The following is a 15,988-nucleotide window of genomic DNA, read 5'->3' as shown; positions in this document are numbered from 1 at the left end:
ATTAAAATCATTCCATGGGTTTGACAGTAGGGTCAGAATGAAAAGGTAACAACGATGCTGCTGCGCAGAGAAACTCAGAAAACCTCTCAGTGAGACAAGTAAGAACGTAAAGCCATTGCTCCCAGGCAGCAGCAGCAACAACAAGCTAAATCCTGCTACTATTAAGACTAGGCAACATTAATTTGCAAATAAGTATGTTCAACACTGTTTTGCTTATATGATTTTAATCTACAGTAAATGAGAAACTAGTCTGATCCAATACGGTGTGCAAAAGGTAAGAATGGTACTTTGAAATGCTAGAGGATGCAAGCAGAATATAGAACCAGGCCTTAGTCTAACTGCACACAAACATATTCTAGTTCTCTTTTCTTGTTAGCAATGTATTCTTATCAAAACAATATGCTTCCAATCACTTTTCAGAGAAACACCTTTAACAGTTACAGCACTGCAACTTGATAATTCCCCTTCAAGTGCTTCTCTTGGCTAGCCTATTCCAAAGTCAAATACAGCCACAAGCACCTTGCTTTATATCACTGATAAAGTGAAAAATAAAACAAAATAGATACTCACACTATATGTGCAAGATCAAGTGGCTTTTCTGGCTGCTCAGGAAATACAGGACGAGGTGGCTCTCTACTGGGTACGCAACCGAGTGATTTACTAATTGCATGGCTCAGCTTCTTTGCAGGTGATTTCTGTTTTTGAAAAGAATGACAAAATGAGTTGACCATTCTGGACAGCAGGGTAATGCATGCAATCAGATAACAGAAAAGTGTAAAAAAATGCATTGTACTAGAATAATCAGAAATATCCAGCTACATTCTGCTGTACCCAAGAAATTAGTACACACACGAACAAGTTTTGTGCAGGTTTTTTTGTGCTATAATATCAAAAAATGAAAGAGGTTTAACAAAAGCATGTAAGATGAAGATGATGTCTGGTGTTTCTACCAGGAATAAATCAAGGGGCAATCATATCCAATTAAGGGATTTCTTATACTTACAATGACTTCTGAACACAGGCATTGTATTTTGAGGGGAGGGCAGGGGGGAACAGAGGACCTGGTGCCCAGACTCAGTGGCTGCTGCTCCACACTCATTCCTGTCTATGGGACTCACCAGGATGCTGGTGCTGTGCCCCCTCCCCTCATCCTTTGCAAAGGATTTTTGAAAGACAACTTGCAACTGTTTTGTTTGCTGCGGGCAAAGCCAAGGTGAACCACGGTGTTAGAATAGATCGGAACAACCTGTTTCTTTATTTTCTTTCATAAGTTCACTTGGTTGTGTTAACTAATATCCTGGGAGCAGCTATGCCGGGATCACCTAAGGAAAGGTGAAAGGCTGGGGACAAGTGTTGCCAAACACACAAAAATCAACAGCTGCCCTGAATCAGGCACTTAAAATGTTAAGTCTGAAGATGACTTACAAAATTAAATCTTGAAATGCTACTGCATTCACTGAAGTGACGCCAGTAATGCGGGAGGCCAGTTAACGCTTTTATGAGAGAAATCACTTGGCAGTCCTGTTTTTCCGATCTAACTCACTAACAGTCCATGTATGTGTAACCTAGTGGCTAATTACTTCTATGTAACTTTTTTACTCCTCCTGTAAGACATTCCAAAGTGGAATTAGGACCAATTCTTAATGCACATTCAAATTAAAATTCAGACTAACACCGATTTAAATAGGAGGCAAGGCTACCCAGGACAAGAATTACACATACAGTTACAGTTAATAGAAATCAGTAACTAGCAATTGCTAACATTTATGAATATTTACTAAAAATTAAACAAACAATTAGTAATTATTAAACCAGTGAGAATCTTCAGCTCTGGACCCCTTGGCTTTAGCAACACAAATCAGGCAATAAAGGCTTTTTTGGGTGGAGAACTTGCGTGTACAAAAGTTGTTCCCTCTGTGAATTTACATTGTTCATAGTAGACTGGGAAGCATTTTAAGTAAAATACTAATATCGATTGGAAAACAATGAAAAAAGAGAAAAATCCTTTCAAATTAGAAAAGAAAGAAGAGTGGGATGCCTGTGAGAACATACTAGGACAGCTGGTCCTTAACTGAAGATATTCTCCTTCAATCACCATACAACTCACAGTCAATGCTAACAGAGAGCTCTAAAAACCATGAATGGAGGCTGCCTCTGAATTCATGATGATTATAGTGTTGGAAAAAAAAAAAAAATAAAGAATTACTCATGATCATATTCATCCCTGGAGCACACAGAACCATGCACTGCTTTGGGTTTCAAGGGACATGTCCAAGAAGATTCAAGTGGTAGCTACAATCAAATTCCAGTAATGTGCCTCCATCAGCACCTCACACTGCTTTACAACTGTACCCTGGCCTGGTTACCACCTTAAGACCATACTTTTCACAAATTAAACCATTTACTCAATATGTTACAGCTTAATTCCTTTCAGATTCTGTAACTCTTACTCATTAGCCCACACATCCAAACTGTGGAGCAGCAGTACGCACGAAGGCCACGGAGAGCAAAAGCCATCTAACAGCCCTCAGATATCTGGTGGAGTGCACAACTGCTCTTCCCAATATGTTACCCTTCAGGTTTTGCAGACAAAAAGTCTTGGCCCTACCAAACTACCACTGCAAAAATCTTGTTATGGGCGTGAGATTCTTATCTGCTTTCACCAGCAAGGGCTTCAGTAGTAAGGATGGCAAGATAATCAACTGCTTCAGCTGACGGTCTTATAGGGAGCTCCAAAAAACCAGCATCTCCAGAAGCACTTCAGCTTACTGATTCACTAAATAGTAAGTGCTAAAAAGACTCCCTGGTGGTAAACTGATGGGTTCCTTTTTTTCGTTTTTCTTTTTTTCCTCATGTGCTGAGAAAACCTGGCAGACTGCGATCAAGGGATGATCCCTGCAAACAGTGCTGAAGTGCACAGCACTCTCACTCTGAAAGATTCTACAGATAATCCCCAGCCTTTAAGTATTTTGAAATCACACGAAAAACACAATCCAATCTTTATATTACTTCTTACTAAGTCCACAGTAAAATTTAAATTATGTACGCAAATGCGATACCAAAAGTAAAATTCTTATTTTACTAAATTAATTCTTCAACATGTTCAACAATTCCACATTTATTTCTCTTTCAATTTGTTCTCTGCTTCTCCTTTTAGAGTATTCCCTACTTTACTCTTTACCCTGTTCATCTTTTGGTTTCTGCACAGACCATCTATTCTCAGTGTGCCTTTTCTGCGACCTCCCCTTGCAGTACTTTTAGGCTATTTTAAAGGTTTGGGTTGTTTTTTTTTTTCCCATTCTGGTACGAAACACAATATCCTATTGTGCTATCCCACCATTTATTTTGTCAAACAAATACAGCATTGTCTAGAGTGCTGTACAACTGAGCCACTGCTGCAGCTTTGCTTTCTGAAAATTACAGGGGAAAGATAATTTCCATTGATCCCAACTTTCTGATGATGCTCCTCAGCACAGCTGGCAGTGAGGAGAGCAGGGCAGGGTGAATGAGTATGTGCTTCACCAGCAAGTAGACCTCTTACATGCGTCTCGTTTCCCTGGGAAATAGCTGCTTTTTCTTTCAATTGGATGAGTTCTACTGTAGAAATTTCTAATAACAACCACTTCTCTCTCCTCATTGTTGCTAACCTTGACCTCCTGCCTGTTTGAAATCACCTGGAGGCACTGCCATATTCTGCAAAGACAGGATACTCTCTCCTTCACGAAAGCAGAAAACAAAACCAGGAAGCCCCAGGGTAACACAATCCTCTTCACCAAAGCAAACCCACAGACTCACAGTCCCCTTCCCCATCACTGGCACCACCACTGGAAACCTCCCAGCTACTACCACCCATGTGCCCACCACTAGCGCTGCTGCTTTTTTACCATCTTCTTCCTCCCCTGCTGCTCATCTTGTTTCTTTTCAACTTTATATTTGTGATGTGAATAGCTGAAGACAAATCATATTTTATGAAGTATCTGCAACTTAGTATCTGTCATAACAGGATCTCAGTCGGCTGGGAATTTGGATGTATGACTGCAAAATCCCCAGTATTAATAAATTTGGTAGTTAAAACCAATACAGAATTTCACACTTTGAAAAAGGTTTCACACATTCCAGAGTCCAATTTATGGTCTTATTTATTTTCAGCTTTGGATGGGAGAATGGTCTGGTGTGCCTTTATTTTCAGAGGCTTTCAAGCACTCAACATTGCCTTCTGCTACAGAAGCGTAACTGTAGAAACCAGCTGACAACATGCTGCTCTGCCTTCAGCTTTCTCCACACACTCCCCTGGGAGCAGCAAGCAGGCAATCCATTTTGTTTTACTTCCTACATGGGCACAGTACATGACTCAGCAGGAGTTACACTACTGCAGCCATTATATCAGTCTGATGGTAACTGACTGATGATTCAAAAAACATCAGGCACATAACTGACGTATGTGCTCTTTATCTGAAGATGATGCCAAAGCAACCTTTCTGGACACAGGTGTTCATGGTTTTGGTTGTCCTCCAAAATGTTAAGCCATAAGGCTTTCATGAAAGGTTTCTTTTCCGCAGCATTCCAAAAGGTTCACAGGATGCAGGTGTCAATCTGGCTCTAGCAATACGCTGGCAGCGCTTTGCAGTTCTAAGCACATTAGCAAGGAACAACGGCAGCGGTTCTTATTGAACTCCTGTTTTTCAGCACAAAACAAATAGTTTTAAATCTCAGTCTCTCTAAGATTTCTTCTTCAGCAAACTCTCTCAGCCTTTTATGTATCTAGACCTATCAGTGGAGGATACTCAAGTTTTCCTCAAGTCAATTAATAAATATACAAAGGAAAGAGTTTTAGGTTCTTTTTCATCATGCACAGGACAAGAGAACTTGTGAGAGCCACCAGCTACCATGTATAAGGAATCAGTGAATCTTCTAAACAGTCATAATTCAGCATGCAGTTACTAGACATTCCCTTCTTGAGCTGGTTATTTGAGATACACAACTCCAGGTTTCCTGTCTTCTAAAACACAAAGTTTGGAGTCAGAGGCAGACTACTGGATTAGGTATGAATCCAGATAACCAGAGCTGTGTCTGCAACATCATTTCCACCACCACTTTCTAGATGATACATTTAATTAATATTTCAGCTGATCAGGAAGCCAAGGTTGGAACAGGACACATAAATACGACACAAGCTGTCTTTCTGCAGGCACAGTGCTTGTTGGTACACACGCCTTCCACAGCTACCACAGCAGTGAGCTGCAGAACCACATTCCTCAGCAGTGCTACTGAGGTTCCCGAGTAGCAACACTCACAAAGAGTTGTCATGATCCCAAACAGTGTCTACCTACCAGCAACAATATCTGGCTTCTCCAGGTCCAGAGGAAGCTCAAAAAAAAGTAAAATAAATACTTCAGAAAGGCTGGAATGTTTGTTCCCTTTTGTAACGTAAAAAGTTGAAGACCCTGGCTCTGCAGTGTACTCTTCAGGCGCTTTCACATTCCACTTTTAGAGTACAAATAAGGTTAAAATACCTTTCCTATTAACCACTGAAGCACTCTTCTTATGGCACTCAGCCTCAGAATGAAATGCAAACCAAGCACTCGGAGTTGGTTATTTTAGTTAACGTATCATTAGTACATCAGGCAAGCACTGTCCTGAATTCTACACTTTGTTTAATAAGCAATCATTATTTTTATCAGCTTACTGTCCTGGGAGATCAGTAACATACTACACTGAGACCTCCCATAAAACACATGGCAAGTGGTGAGTATGTATGTTCTTAAGTTTAGGCAAACCTGAGCTGTGCCTGCATCCAGACGAGCATCACTCTTGGAGCTGACATGATCCACACAAAGGTATGTGCACCAAATGAAAAATGGACTGGCCCCTTCTGCTGTTATTGACAGATATCCCTCAAAACTGTTCTCTACACGCAAAAGTCATGAGAAATTATCACTAAAATGCAACTGTGATGTTTCATGTGTTTGAAATCCTCTTGCACCTGTACTGTGTGTTGCCAGATCCCTCTCATTTCAGAATGGTTTACAGATCTTGTCTGTCCCCCTGCTTTCCTACCAAAGGATACATCTCTTAAAAAAATACTTCTTCCATCATGAATTAAAAAGCTGGAAACTACAAACTACATTATCAAAAGTTGCCTAACTTCTTCTAATTGCCTATGCATAAATCATGTCCACCTCTACCAAAAGGGTCTAGTAAGCAATTGTTACAATGGGTTTGGAAATTCATAAGTAATAAAAAATTAATTAAAACTTGGTTGGCAAGAACATTTGCTTGAAAACTGGGGTTTTAAAGTTACCTGTTTCTCTCTCTCTTCCCCCTCTTTTCCTCCAGTTATCTTAGAATCACAGAATTACAAAATGGTTTGTAGCAAGGGACCTTAAAGGTCATCCAGTTCCACCCCCCTGCTATGGGCAGGGACACCTTCCACTAGACCAGGCTAGAGGAAGCTGAGGTGCGCACACCTGCCTCCTGCTCTGGCAGAACAAGTACGTGGTAGCCTCAGATGTCCAGGGCTGTTCTGTGTGCGCGGGGGCAGCATGCCCTCTGCTGGAAAATGTGGAATTATAACAGGTTTTTTTTTCACAGAGCTTGAAAACAGGAGCTCATGTGATGGTGGAAGTTCCCCCACAGACAGCAATATGACCGGAACACAGAGCACACTGTTTAACGCTGTGTTCCTTCTCATCTTGTTTATGAGGGACTGAATAAAAACATGTTCAAAAAGTTTTAATAACTTTAAGGTAGTTTAAATGGGAAATTAAATGAACCAGAAATACAAGAGATGTAATTCTGAGAGCAAAATCTTATTAACAGCTACTTACAGTATTGCTAGCCTTTACCTCGCTAGATAAAAGGGTCTGTCTTTTGTTGTAGATTTGATTAGTACCGGGTGTAATGACTTCTCAACGGAAGCCATAGATATTATCACTATAGAAACAACTAAACGTTGGGTTGGTTTGTTGATACACACTCCAACATGTTAAGGGTGGCTATAAATAACAAACATTCCATTATTTATAGCAGGAAGAACAGTCTAAGTCAACTACCCTTAATAATAAGCCATCAAACCGTACACCCAAGGGTAGAAGCCTCGAGGGTAACTTGGCTGGTTAAACATTTTACCTGAAATTTATAGATGACAAAGACTGCTTAAGCTTAGCAGATTACAAAAATAAACAAACAGAATGAACAATGACTAATCTACATGCTTTCAAGATGAACAATTTGATTTTCTGTTCTGCTGCATGTACATAACTAAATGAATCAGTGTTTAAGGCTATTTAATAAAACAAAATTGAAACAGCCCAGAAGGAAAATGTGAAGTTTTTTTCTTCCCCCCCCCAAACAGGCCCCAACAAGCAGTGTGCTCATGCAGCAAAACCTCTCCTTCTAAACAAGGTTTCTACCTGACCTTATATAATTACTACAGAAATATATATATTTATATATACTTTTAAAGATATATATATAGCACTATACTATGTGATTTATAGTATAGAAAATTATCAAAGGCACTTTTGAATTTCAGGAAAAAGAACCTTACGAAAATAGTTATTATTAGTGCTTATTCTGGGTCTTAGGGCTCCAAAACTCTGAAAACACACCGTACAAGATGGCACTAGATCTGACAGAATTGAAATCCCAGGAAAAATAAACTTCTTTTTTTATAGTATCAGCCGTAATGTTCAGTTTTGCTCAGCAGGGGTCTTTGGGGCTTCATGTGAGATACTACTGTTGAGCAAACATGCAAGTAGGTCATGCTATTTCACATGAGGCTGCACCAATGCCAAGATACGATGCGTAGTTTGCAGTTACATCTCCCTTTCTAGACACCAATATAGCTCTTCCACAAGTTCAATGCTGCTGATGCAAGTTCCAGTTGCATTCATTCAACCTGTTTTCTGCAGAGCTGCTCCTCAGCTGTGCATCCTTCAAAAAACTTTGTGTCTGCTTAGTCCCACCTGAGACCTTTGCCATTTTTGTACTGAACTGCATCTTTTTTTTAAAACATCCAGAACAGATGCCTTCAAATGCATTTCCTTTGCTGGGTGTTCTTCATTTTATTATCAGGTTCAGCTCTGCCCTTCTCCCAAGGAGTACTAGTCACCAGCTAGTGAAGGCAGAAGTGTCCTACTGAAGACTGACATGAAGACGACACTTGGGATTCCCCAAGCTCACCAGCTGATAGATTTCATTAAAACTTCTCCATTTTTGTCCTCAGTTTCCATCTTTCATCTTTGCTTCACCTGGATACAACCTTTAGCTTCTAAATGTCATCTTTGATTTGGGTTCTGCCTAAGCTGAACAAGAAATGTAAATATCTCCTTCACTCTTTGTATCTTTTATTCTTTTGGCTCATGTTCTGGTGTAACTCTGTAGTTGTGCTATACAAACCTCCTACAGGCAGATTTACACAAGCACATCTTTGAAAAGTGTTCCTTCCATTTCACCTACTGCTGAAATTTCTTAACTAGAAGGAGCTGCATATTGTTCCTGTACAAAACAGCCAAATTTGCTGCTGCTAAATTTCTTTCCACAGACTTTTGGACCAATTGTTTTCAATACCAAATGTATCAATATTTTTATTAGCTATTAAAATCTAGCCTCTTTCAAGGTTACCAGCTATCATTAGTTTCTTACATACACCCTTTCCTTTTGTTCTGCAAAATCCCCAGTATCATCTGCTGTTTCCAGTAATTTGGCTTCCAGTTCTGCATTTTGTTAAGTGTTGCTTCTATATGTGTAACTCCCCCTTCTCCTGCTACGGGAAGAGTATGGAAGGAAACTGCTCCAAGAGCCACTACCTGGTCCTGATGGCAGATAATGTGAATTCCTGATCTCCAAAGCAAGATGGCTGCACCCTAGGGTGTCTAGCAGGCATGCTTCCTCACCTGAGCTACTCTTAATCCTTACCTTGGGAGCTGCTTAGTCCACGCTAATGCTAGGGACTGTTCTGACAGTCCAGAGATTCCAATCACACAACAACCTGCACTGTTTAATTTACCAGAAGAGTGACAGAAGTCTGCACATCCTTCTTTTCCATTTATGTAACTTCTCACTCCTCCAATTCACATTATAGCTTAAAATCAACTCATTCTGTACAGCCTATAAAGAATCAAATGCCTCAAAAGTTAGCACTGAAACAAAGCAGGTTCACAGCTCCCAGTACCAGAATGGGGCATGTCCATCCAGCCTGACTTGCGGCAAATCCAGGGCTTCAGAAAGAAATCTCTGTATTAGAGTTGGAGCTACTATTTAGATAGGTCTTTGTATTAAAACATACAGACTGGATTTATATGTACTTTAGGGGATAATGATCTACTGGTAGTTAAGATTAAGCATTCCAGAAGTTTATTACCCATGCAGTTTAAAAGGGACAATATTTAAGACTAAATTTTCCTGTCTTTGCCTTCCAACTACTGAATGGTACTAAGCCTCAATTTTCTAAATTAAACAGTAATACTATAATGACTCTTCCTCATGAAGATAATTACTAATTATAATCCAATCATCATTTGAACTTCTCTTTGAATTAGTAAAAGGTTGGGCTTAATCTTGCACCATAAAATAGGGGTTTATATCTAAAACTGTCTATTTCTTGAGATGTGATTATCACATAGTCATCCAACCGAATATTATTTCTCATATAATTTCTTTAAGGCTTTTTAGTTAAGAGTTTTCAATGCATATATTTGCAGTTGTCAGGACAATGACAACACTGAATTTTTCTCCTGAAGAAATACTATATTTAAAGATGTCACTTGGATAAAGTTCCTTTTGTAGCACACCATTCATGCTAACTGCTTTACCTTTCTGGGGAGAAAAGGTATAGCAACCTTAAGTCTTCTTAAGGTAGAAGAGAGGAAAATATAAGAAAAGTGGGGCTGTTGTGCAGAGGGGAAGTGAGCACATGTTAAGGATCTGAGGAGGATGGTGCTGTCTTGTGTACATTGAACAGCACTTCGAATACCATGAAAACCATCAATAAATTAATGTTACTTGTAATAGAACCAGTGCAGTTTTACCTATTCATATGCTTTCTCTATTTAAAAACGTTTACAAGTTCTGCTGTGCAGTTCTACTAAAACATTAACTTTCAGAGTAAGTTAGTACAGATGCGGTTGGTTCAGCATGACAAAGAAAGGTGAATTACCCAAGATGAATGCTCCTTCATCTGATGCTGGTTGCTATGAGGACCATTTGCATGGCCGCGCCAAAAACAGTTTTGACAGAGCTGGTAGTTGTGGCACTGCTGGCATCGGTACCGGAAGCCCATCATGCTCTCACATCGGCAGTATGAACATTCCACAGGATGGAAGACTTAGTGGAGATGGGGAGGGAGGAGGGAAAGAAAAAAAAAAAGTAATAAGTGAACTTTAGGAAACCTGTGACCATTAAATTTCATTGGAGCTTCCAAAAGTGCCCACTCCTCCCCCCTCAGGTTATTTTAACCACTAAACCAACTTGTTATTCTGGACAGGTCATGGATTTTGAGTGCAGAGCAGGTATTTTCAGTGAGATTAACCATTAACTTAAGTTATGGTTCTCATAACTTAAGTTAATGGTTCCACCCAACAAGTTCAAAAGCAGTTCCACCTGACAAATTCAGTATTTTGTCTGCAGATTTCCCCCTCCTGGGATATACTCAGCCCCAGAGGTCTCCACAGAAGTCCAACAATACTGAGAGTACATGTGAGTGGACAGGAAAGGCAGAAAGGCAACAATTGCAAAGCTTAACTGCTGCTGAAGGAGATCCCTTTGCCCCAGAGCCAGCTGAGAGTGCTTTTCAAAGGAGAGGCAAATTCAAAGCACCACAATGGACTTCTGCTCCATATCACCTCTCACCTGAAGAACTTCCCTCACTCTTCCCCAGCAGTGAGCTGCCTCTTGTACCTCTACAGCTTAAACTGAAGAAATGCCTGATGTACCTCTAAATCTTAACATCTTGAGAACTGGAAAATTACATAAGGTATGACCATGCAGAGTCACCATCAGGAGCAAGCTAATAAACAGATAAATAAATAAATGATTCTTCCCTGTTCTTCTACCCATGAACAACCAATCACAGACTTGCGCCATTTAGGACAGAAGTCTTAAGAACAAAATAAAGAAGAATGTGAGAATGAGCTAAAGGTGATATCTTACTATGTGAAATGCATCTTAGAAGGTGAGGCACAGGAAACAGAATGGAAGGGTGAATGTGGAGGTGAATTACAGGAGCCTATGGTTTTGCATTGCTGTGGGTCTAGAGCATAAGTAATCACAGATAGTTTGTTATGTACTACCAAAAGATGTAAGAGAAATAATTAGAAAAAGTCTGAAGGTTTGATTTATTATTAAAATGATGACTTAGCTGTTCTAGTTGACACTTCGTGCAATACTGCACAGGGCAATGAAGTTAACATAGAGCTACTGCATCTATAGAAAGGTCTGGCCAGTTGAACAGTGCTCAAGTGCCTGCTACCTCAAGAGTGGATGCATATTCTAAAACTATGGAAAACACATGGTTAACAATCAAAGCAAAGTCAACCTGCTGATCAGGAATTGCCATGGATAATTAAGCCAAGATGGTCAGGTGAACAATGCTTTACTGCAGCAACTAGCAACACTGGATAAAGCGAAGGACTAGATCATGGTAGGGGATTTCAGTATACAAACACTCCTTGGGAATGGACTGTAGAGGAACTGGTGACTTTTTTTTTTAATGAAAAAGTAGAGAAAGCAATGGAAAGGAAGACTTCCAGATTTGTATCAAACAGGAGAAAAGAAACTGGTTGAAAAAGATGATGACAAGTGATCTTAATATGACAACAGAGTAATTTTGTGAATTCTGTGAAGTGAAAGAGAAAAATGTGACTTCAATGCAGCAGATTTCAGTAAACTCATGGGACTTAGTAAGTAGGCTACAAGAAGAAACAATTCAACAGGAAGTTGGAGTTAGGAGAGTTGTCAGTTCCTTAAAAAAGTTGTGCTAAAGAAACAAGCATAAGATATCTCAGTGAAGAGAAAGAGCAGACTGCAGTAAAAGACCAATATGGCTAAAATGTAAGAGCTCCTCAATAGCCTAAAATGCAGAAGGAAATCTACAGAAGTGAAAACTGGGACAAACTGTTAACATGGGTTAAAATATTCAGAAATAAAGTTACAAAAACAGAATGAGAGAAAACCAGCATGGGATTTAAAAGAGACATGACAAGAATTGTAAGTATGATCCTTAAAAAGGTATGAAATTATACCTGTGTAACTACTGACTTCTCACGTTGTTTTAGCTTGCAGAATACACTCTGGAACAAATACAAAGCCAAGTACTGTAACCACCTGAAGAACAACAGAAATGAGCCACGGACAATGTTTGCCAAATCAACCTAATGTTTTTCCATGACAGAGTAAGTGTCCTTGAAAACAGGAAACGGTCATCAAATATCATCAGCTTTTCATTTAACTTCGGTAATTCTTACTAAATTGGTCTCCCATGGCGTACTTACGACAGATGGAAATACACAGTAGATGAAAGAACTGTAACCTGGACGTGAATCTCATTGGAAAAAGACCACAGAGCAGTCAACTGCCAAAATGGAAACATCTAATGAGTAAAGGGCTTTATTCCAGGTCACACATGCTGGTCAATATTTTTCATAAACACACTGAATGATCAACAATGTCTGATTTGGGGCATCACCTTTCAAAGAAGATGTGGGTTAATTAAATGTACAGGAGAAAGCAACAGAATTATCTGAATGATATCTGGTAGATATCTTCACTAGGAGTAGACTGTGAGAAGGTATCATCAAACAGGCAAGAGGTACTTACAAAATAGCAGTACACTCTCCAGAGCCAGTGGCCAAAACCCAGGTACTTACGGGTTTAAACTGCAATAAGAAAAAACTCATGCTAGAACATTAGGAAAAAACTTTCTCACCCTAAGCATATTTAAACACTGATCTCACCCCAGCTTCAAGTCCAAGAAGGTGTTGAAACATTTTGATGGAGAATTTTAAGAAGCAGTGAAGCAAATCTTTCAAGAACCTTTACACACATTTGAATTTGCCTTTGGAAAGAAAGATGGGTGAAGTAACAGGTTCCTTAAGACTTTTCTTGCACAGACAGATGCCTCAACACACACTCTCCCACAATACCCTTTCTGCGTGGGGCAGGGCTGCTGTCTCCCGCCAAGCCAGAGCACTAGGTCACTACCTTAATAAAAGCCAATATACTGATATCAGCTCATCACCCAATGTTCCATGTACCTCTGAGTACCACTTCATCTTGTCTCTTCTTCCCCACCTTTTCAAAATTGTCTCTTATCTTCTCTGGCTCCACGCATTTAGAAGAGATTACTATTGATGAAAAGGGGACAACAGTACTACAGTGTCCTGAACCAAAGAATCAAACACTTGAAATTGACGTGCTTGATTTAAAAAAGCAGTAACAACATTCTGATAAAACAAAACATGAGGCAAAATAATAATGGTGACAGCACTCAATGTACTGCAAACAGCATGCTCTCAAAAGGACTGGTGAAGAGAATATTGGAACAATCATTATTGGAGCTTATTAGATCATGGGCAAAGTGTCTGGCCATCAAGACAGAAAAAAAAGATGCACTTTTTTGCTTGTTTGTTGGATTTTTTTCTTGCTTAGTTTTTGCTTTTATTTCCTTTTTCTGAAAGTGACAAAGTTTAGCTATGGTTGGGACACAAATAAATGAAGTGGAACAGCATGCTTCCTCCCAGTGCCAACCTGCCAGCTTCCCTTCCTGCCTTAACAGCAGGTGGTGTAATCCAATGTAGATATTACATTTTTTTGTTCATTTCTGAATGTCAAAAAATATAGTGTTGCAAAATGTATTTCTCTTCTCTCCTGTTCAGGTCACTTCAGGACTTCTCTTCATCAGGGACTGTACACTTCATCAGAGGCTGTAGTGACAGGACAAGGGGGAATGGGTTTACACTTAAAACAGGGGAAGTTCAGGTTAGATAAAACAAAGAAGTTCTATACTGTGAGGGAGGTGAGGTGTTGGAACCAGTTGTCCAAAGAAGTGGTAAATGCTCCATTTCTGGCAGTGTCAAGGCCAGACTGGAAAGAGCCTAGGGCAACATGGTCTTGTGTGAGGCATCCCTGCCCATGGCAGACAGGCTGGAACTAGGTGATCTTAAGGTCCTTTGCAGCCCTAACTATTTTATGACTCTAAAATATTTAATCATTGAAAATGACCATTTAATAGGAGATACTCAATCCAGATCCATAGCAAAAAATGAACCCTTGTGTATGTCCCGTTCCAGACTTTAAAATTAAAAAGTTTCTGCCTTGCTTTTCCTTAGCTGGCACATTTGTAAGCAGAGCTGTGCTTTCCCTCAACACTTCTTTTGCTACCATGCATGCCAGTAATCCCAAGATCATTCCTTCTACTGTCTCAGTCCTTCAAAACTGCTGTTTTTACCTTCCCATAGTCAGGCCCCCAACACCAAGCCTCCCTTAATTTCTTTTACTGTAGGGACCAAATCCCAGCTTGATCTCCCTGCCTGCTGAGCCTGCTGTGGCTTGCCACATACCTGTGTACATAAGCTGCAATGACTCCTAATCAGCACTTTTCAGCAGAGGAAATGCAGCTGACTCTGGAGCAAAAATACCATTTGCAACAGAATAAAAGTTTTTGAGGAAGCTAAAATTGTAATAACTTAGCAACAACAGTAGCATGAATTACTGATGGCAACATAATTCAGCAAGCAGCTTGGGAGATAACTGTAGAAGAGGCTGATAAGAATGAGAAACATAATTCCAATGCCCCAAACATTAGAAGTTATGCTATGAAGTAATCTGAATGCTAAACCTATGTGTAACAAGACTCCTATGTGTAACACAGGAATAAATCCAGGGACTGGTTGGCAGAAGAGACGAGTGAGGAGAATCTCTTGCTGCTTGGAAGAAAACATCAGCAACAGGGACACTTATGCAACTGCTCCCAAGGAAGATGGCATATTATAGAGCAGCCATATTGCACAGTAAGAGCCATAGATAATGCAGGATAATGCTGCCAGATAATGCAGGAATGCATACACTAATCTGTAAGGATGATTTTATACTCAGCATCTAATAATTTGCTCCAGGTACTTTCAAGCAGAAAAAACTATCAGACTATGGATTATCTCCAGATCTTTCCATCATGTCACTTCTGTTCAAACTTTATGTTTAACCATTTCATTCTTGCCTTAGCTCTGTGCAATTCTATCCTGACCTGTAATTCATATGAACAATCTTCCTGTCTCTGTCTTTACCGTATTTATTTCAGCCTATGTGCTTTTCTTGCAGTAAAAGTTTACAAGGGTAAGAGGATGGAAAAAGAAAGCAAAAAGTCACTGTTGCCCTTCTGTTAATGCAAACTGTCACATCAGGATGGGAAAGACACTGCAGTACCATAGTCTAACTTAATATTTTAACAAGTCAACCTCCTCACCTTTTGGTAAGCTTTCCTGTGAGATTTGTCTCCATGAAATTGCTCCTTTCAAAATTCTTTAAAAAAACACCCACTTTTTTGATGAAACCCCCAGTTATCAGGAACTGTCTGTAAATACATAGAGCAACTGGGGAAATTCATCTTCTCTTCTTTTGCAATAAAGAAGGCCCATTGGGCATCATAACTCCAGTCTTGTTCACTACTGAACAAATGCACATTAAATTCACAACCAGATATGCTTTGCAAGAGGATCAAGAGAAGACAATGAAACAAATGCCAAAAACCCAGCATATATAAAAAAAAAAAAAAAAAAAAAAATCACAGCAACACTTAACCATGCATAAATGTCAAGAAACAGAGAATGGAATACAGATCATGAAAACTTAGTCCTGCTGAGCCTTGCCTGTAAACTGCTAGGCAAAACCAGCGGTTGGAGTTTATCTACCTGTGTCATAAAAGGAAGAAGTCTATACACCTTGAAATTACTATGAGTACATTAAATAGAAAAAGAGGCAACAACTAGTACGG

The 15,988-nt window shown here is 39.6% G+C and overlaps 1 protein-coding gene across 12 annotated transcripts in view; it reads right to left on the bottom strand.

The window, feature by feature from the left end:
• The window catches only part of DTNB (dystrobrevin beta), a 199,838-nt gene that overhangs the window by 139,038 nt on the left and 44,812 nt on the right, over positions 1 to 15,988 (bottom strand). For all 12 annotated transcript variants that reach the window (XM_062622632.1, XM_062622631.1, XM_062622640.1 and 9 more), the window contains 2 exons: positions 10,160 to 10,326; positions 571 to 695 (listed from right to left, as the gene is read on the bottom strand). In XM_062622632.1, coding sequence (XP_062478616.1) covers positions 571 to 695; positions 10,160 to 10,326 — 292 coding nt within the window. The remainder of the gene's footprint in view (positions 1 to 570; positions 696 to 10,159; positions 10,327 to 15,988) is intronic.

The sequence above is a fragment of the Pezoporus occidentalis genome, unplaced genomic scaffold, assembly GCF_034315485.1.
Source record: "Pezoporus occidentalis ecotype Australia unplaced genomic scaffold, CSIRO_AGI_Poc_V1 ctg244, whole genome shotgun sequence".
NCBI lineage: Eukaryota > Metazoa > Chordata > Aves > Psittaciformes > Psittacidae > Pezoporus > Pezoporus occidentalis.
This window is presented reverse-complemented; position numbering and strand designations above follow the sequence as displayed.